The sequence below is a fragment of the Electrophorus electricus genome, chromosome 26, assembly GCF_013358815.1.
Source record: "Electrophorus electricus isolate fEleEle1 chromosome 26, fEleEle1.pri, whole genome shotgun sequence".
Taxonomy (NCBI): domain Eukaryota; kingdom Metazoa; phylum Chordata; class Actinopteri; order Gymnotiformes; family Gymnotidae; genus Electrophorus; species Electrophorus electricus.
This window is the reverse complement of record NC_049560.1, coordinates 10,842,358-10,847,115: the sequence shown is the minus strand read 5'-3', so window position 1 is coordinate 10,847,115 and position 4,758 is coordinate 10,842,358. Positions and strand designations below refer to the sequence as shown.

Here is a 4,758-nt window from a genome sequence, read left to right as displayed (position 1 = left end):
TCTTCCCAGAAGCCATTAGACTCTGGAACTCTGGCTAACTAATTCCAATTCAGATTCCAAAATTGGCACTTTTATACATGCTTATACACAGTCTCACACACACACACATCGAGCATACTTTCAGGCAGTGATTTTGGTTGAGCATGGCCAGCAAGGTCAAAAAGCAGAGATGCGATTATGATATTCTACAGCCTCACGCTCCTTTCCACTTGGTGGCGCCAATGAAACATCTATTCAAACTCTAATAATAACTTGCACAAGAAGAAGTTTGATGAACATGGCCACTTCCATCTGTAGGACGTTGAAATTATTTCATGAGACGACATGGCACAATTTAAAGGTTTGGAACAAAACAAAAAAACTTTTAAAAAAAAAGTTTACTAGTGTGTCAGTAGTATTAATATACAATGCTGTTTGACTGACTAAGCAAGAAAATGGATTATGGGCTGGGAAGCGCGATTTTGTTTACCATTCTCGAAATGGTAGTCTAAGGTAGCCAGATGGCTAACTTAACTAGCTGGTTAGTTCCTTTGCTTTTAAGTTTGGAATTGATCGCCTTTGTATTTGATGTTGCTTCAGCATGTTGTGGTTCCGATCCGAACGAAGAAACGCTTCTTCATTCCTCCCCCTGTGAATGTGAAAAGCAAGACCCAAGCAGAGCAGATGGCGAAGGCGCGCGCATCCGGTGTGGTCATCCCGCAGGAGTACATGGAGAGAGCCATCAACATTTCATGCACAGGTACGCCGACGCCAGGTTATAGTTGACCAGACTCTATTAACTGATCTGTTACTCAAAAGCTTGCATTTGTCCCCTCGTCAGCTGCGCTTGTTTGCTACCTCAGCTGTAACCCCTAAAAGGAGGGAGTAGTGGACAGAGATATGATACAGCATACACCATTTAAAACCAAAACCTAGTTGGCTGGTTAACAAAGCTGACTGTTTAATCTAGAGATCTGTAATAGGTTAATTAATGTTTTACTCACCAAATGTGACGTACTTGCAGCATTTATGCCTGGCGTAGTATACAGAAGACTTTCTGTCCTTCAGAATTAAAGGATGTGCTGACCACTGATGAACTCAAGTTGTTTCCCCTCTTGGTATTTTCACATTGTAGAAAACATCCTGACTAGCATTTTGAGCATGCTGCGAGGTACAGGGTGATCTGTTAAACCAATGAAATACAAAGTTTTTGCTTTGACTAACACAACTAATGCATTAAAATAATATTGATCAGTGGAAAAGTAACTACCAGTTCACTCCAGAATCATGACACAGGTGTCTGTCCAGGCATTTTGCAAGATGGAGATAGGGAGCTGAAAAACTGGACTAAAATCGAACATCTGGCCAGCCTACTCAGTTTCCTTGTGATGTTCAATATAGCAGTTGTTCTTTAGTTGTCCATTTTTAATGTTCACAACTTATTAAAAGTGGCGTGTGCTCTGCCTCTTATGCTCATATTGTTCAACCTTTTTTCTGCTTCACATTTATAGCTGGGATCTTTGATCCGTACATACCTCCTGAGGGTGATGCTCGCCTCTCCTCTTTATCTAAAGAGGGTTTGATGCAGCGCACAAAGCAGATACAACAGACTGCTGCCTCCCAACTAGCGTAAGAATAAACGATGGCTCTCGTTCTCTCTCATATATATGTATATGTGTATATATATATATATATATATATATATATACACACACACACACACACACACACACACACACACACACACACACTGCCTGGCCAAAAAAAAAGTCATCACTTGGATTTAACTAAGCAAATAGGTAAGAGTCTCCCATTGGATAATTACTGCATGGGTGATTGTTTCAGCTGGCAACAAGTTACTTAACTGATGCAGTGAGTAGCTTCTCGTTTGTTAAACAACCATGTCAAAAGACATCCTGTGGTTGTGGAAAAGATGTTAATCTGTTTCAGAAGGGTCAAATTATTGGCATGCATCAAGCAGAGAAAACATCTGAAATTGCTGAAATTACTAAAATCAGGTTAAAAACTGACCAATGATTTATTATAAAGGTTAGCTGACTACCTGAATATACTGAATGACCAGGTTATTCCATCAATGGATTTTTTTCTTCCCTGATGGCACCGGCTTATTCCAAGATGACAATGCCAGAACTCATTGGGCTCAAATTGTGAAAGAGTGGTTCAGGGAGCATGAGACATCATTTTCCCACATGGCTTGGCCACCACAGAGTCCAGACCTGAACCCCATTGAGAATCTTTGAGATGTGCTGGAGAAGACTTTGCACAGTAGTCCAAATCTCCCATCATCAATACAAGATCCTGGGGAAAAATTAATGCAACTCTGGACAGAAATAAATGTTGACATTGCAGAAGGTTGTGCAAATGATGCCGCAGCAAATGCATGCCGTAATCAAAGCTAAAAGCAGTTCAAGGAAATAGTAGTGTGTGTGACCTTTTTTTTTTGGCCAGAAATATTAAAAAATTGTAGTAAAGTACACAGTGTTTCCAGAGATAATTTTGTTTCAGATTAAATATATAAAGGTTATGTGTATCTTGTACCTGCATTACACTCTAAATATAAGGGGTTTATTTTTGTAGGATACGTAAAATAAAGGAACATGACTCAGAGTTTTCTACGAAGGAGTTTGCTGTGCGAGCTCAGGAAATCTTCATTGAGGCCCATATGGCGCTGACTCAGTAAGGAATGTTTTCTATTCTTGATTGTGACATAAACCCAATATGAATATATTAATGAACTTCATATTTAAGAGATTTGTCTCCAATGTAATGGGGTGGCAATATGGACCTTTATTTGGCACCATTACTGTACGTTTGGCATCCAATGAGTTTGACGTTTTAAATGTCTATGTAGATAACATTTCTTATGAACTGTGTGGGCGCAATGCCAGAAGGCTCAACTAGTACATGTGACCAGTCTAAAGGGCAATGTCTACCATCTTGTTTACCATTTACTGAGCGCAGTCACTTCCTGTTTGCGTTTTCCTTATGGAGTTACAATGTTGACTTGTTGTTCTTTTTTCCCTCCCACTCAGTGTAATTTAACTTCTTTAACTTTTTATATATATATATATTTTAATTATTATTATTATTATAGAGCAGTTCTTATCACAGTTAACTTTGGATAACAATGTCCTTTTCCCACTGTCTCCTTTTTAAGGTTCAACAAGGAGAAACTCCATTCTTTGGTGACGGAAAGGTGCTACCCTGTATGTAAACCATGTAATTAAACTTTTAGAATATAGAAATTTTAGAGCACTTCCCAAATGTGAACAAGTTGGACATAATTACACATTTCCATAAAGAAAAAAGTGATTTATTTTCTATCATATTGGTGTGATTTAAGAGCTGGGGGCCATTTGTCAGTCATGTTCAGCAGGTAACAGAGCTGCTCCCTGTTGTAGGAGATGGTTCGAGGGAACCGCTACAAAACCTTGCACTGGCGCTTCATTGAGTCCTTGGAGCCACCACGGATTGTCCATGCTAGGTGCCCTGACATGATAAGCAAAGGCAATCTGTATGGCCAGGTGACGATCCGCATGCACTCCAGACAGGTGAGGGGCATATGGTAACAGCAGGGTTTGTGTGTGTTACCGCCAGTTGTCTACTGTTCGGCTGTGGTTGGAGCCGATGGTGCTTCATTTTTAAAATTTATCAAGCTTTTTTTCCCCCCCGTAGACATTGGCGATTTATGACCGGTTTGGCCGCTTGATGCTGGGAGACGAGGAGGAACCGAGAGATGTCCTGGAGTATCTAGTAATGGAGAGGCACCTGGTCAACCCGTATGGCTGCTGGAGGCTACATGGCAAGATTGTCCCGGCCTGGGCACCCTCTAAAGGCCCTGTCATTAAGGTTTGTGGGTTTGGTGGTTCTCTCTAATCAACACAAGATAAGAGCCAGCAATATAATATTGGCTACATTATTGGCCTGTATATTGTTTACTGAGCACTATTTCTTATGGATTACCTTACATTTTTGAAACATATTATTCAACAATTCTAGGCACTGTCTAATTTTCCAGTTTTCGTTTGTTACCTCCTTTAATATGTTTCTCTCCATTATCAGATTCTTAACTTCTATTCCTGTTTTTTTGCCTTTAGACTGTTATGCTCCCAGGCCCCCTGCTTAAACCAGGAGAGGAGTTTGAGAGTCTCAATTATGAAGTGCCCAAGCCAAAGCCAGTGCAGTGGTATAAGTAGCCCAGAAGGTGGCGCCTCCAACCACATTGTACAGACTATCGACTTTTGACATGACTGGTTTCCCTGAATAAATATTAAATTTAACATACCTTTCAGTGTTCATCACTAGAACGATAAAATTGTCACTATGCAGTTGTTCAGAATATCTCCAGAGAATTTTACTTAAACATGTCCATTAAACTATTGCTTGTTCCCTTGTATGTTTAAAGGAATTAATAGTGACTTTTTTTTGCCTGTTCTTAAACTGTTGGTGACTTTAAAGTCATACAAACTACATTGTACATCATTTCATTTAATTGAATGAAAATGCTACCACAATCCTGTACATTTTGTTCAAAATTATAGAACTACAGAACAAAGAGCTGATGCCAATTCACTCTTTTACAACAAATTAATAGAGCATTTCATATTTTTTAACCTAACATTCTCCTAATTTAATCAATTACTTCCACCCACTAACTAGGTCACTACTTCTGGCAGATTAACGACCAGCCTGGGAGGATAACACGTGCTTCCTCATAGGACATCTGAATGCACAGAGAGGAGAGCATCATTTATAATC

General features: G+C 39.6%; 1 protein-coding gene across 1 annotated transcript; it reads left to right on the top strand.

The window, feature by feature from the left end:
- The first annotated feature begins 257 nt into the window (after nucleotides 1–257).
- mrpl45 (mitochondrial ribosomal protein L45) lies at nucleotides 258–4,555 on the top strand. Its single transcript, XM_027018282.2, has 8 exons — nucleotides 258–340; nucleotides 580–739; nucleotides 1,491–1,608; nucleotides 2,578–2,676; nucleotides 3,158–3,206; nucleotides 3,402–3,551; nucleotides 3,676–3,849; nucleotides 4,098–4,555. The coding sequence occupies exons 1-8, from the start codon at nucleotides 272–274 to the stop codon at nucleotides 4,194–4,196; spliced, it is 918 nt and encodes a 305-aa protein (XP_026874083.2). The 5' UTR covers nucleotides 258–271; the 3' UTR covers nucleotides 4,197–4,555.
- The last annotated feature ends 203 nt before the right edge of the window (nucleotides 4,556–4,758 follow it).

What these genes read in the sequence shown, in the direction of transcription:
- mrpl45 (XM_027018282.2), top strand. Translation starts at nt 272, where the DNA reads ATGAACATGGCCACTTCCATCTGTAGGACGTTGAAATTATTTCATGAG. An exon ending in TCCGCATGCACTCCAGACAG is followed by an intron (nt 3,552 to 3,675) that starts GTGAGGGGCATA and finishes TCCCCCCCGTAG; the next exon opens with ACATTGGCGATTTATGACCG. An exon ending in CTAAAGGCCCTGTCATTAAG is followed by an intron (nt 3,850 to 4,097) that starts GTTTGTGGGTTT and finishes TTTTGCCTTTAG; the next exon opens with ACTGTTATGCTCCCAGGCCC.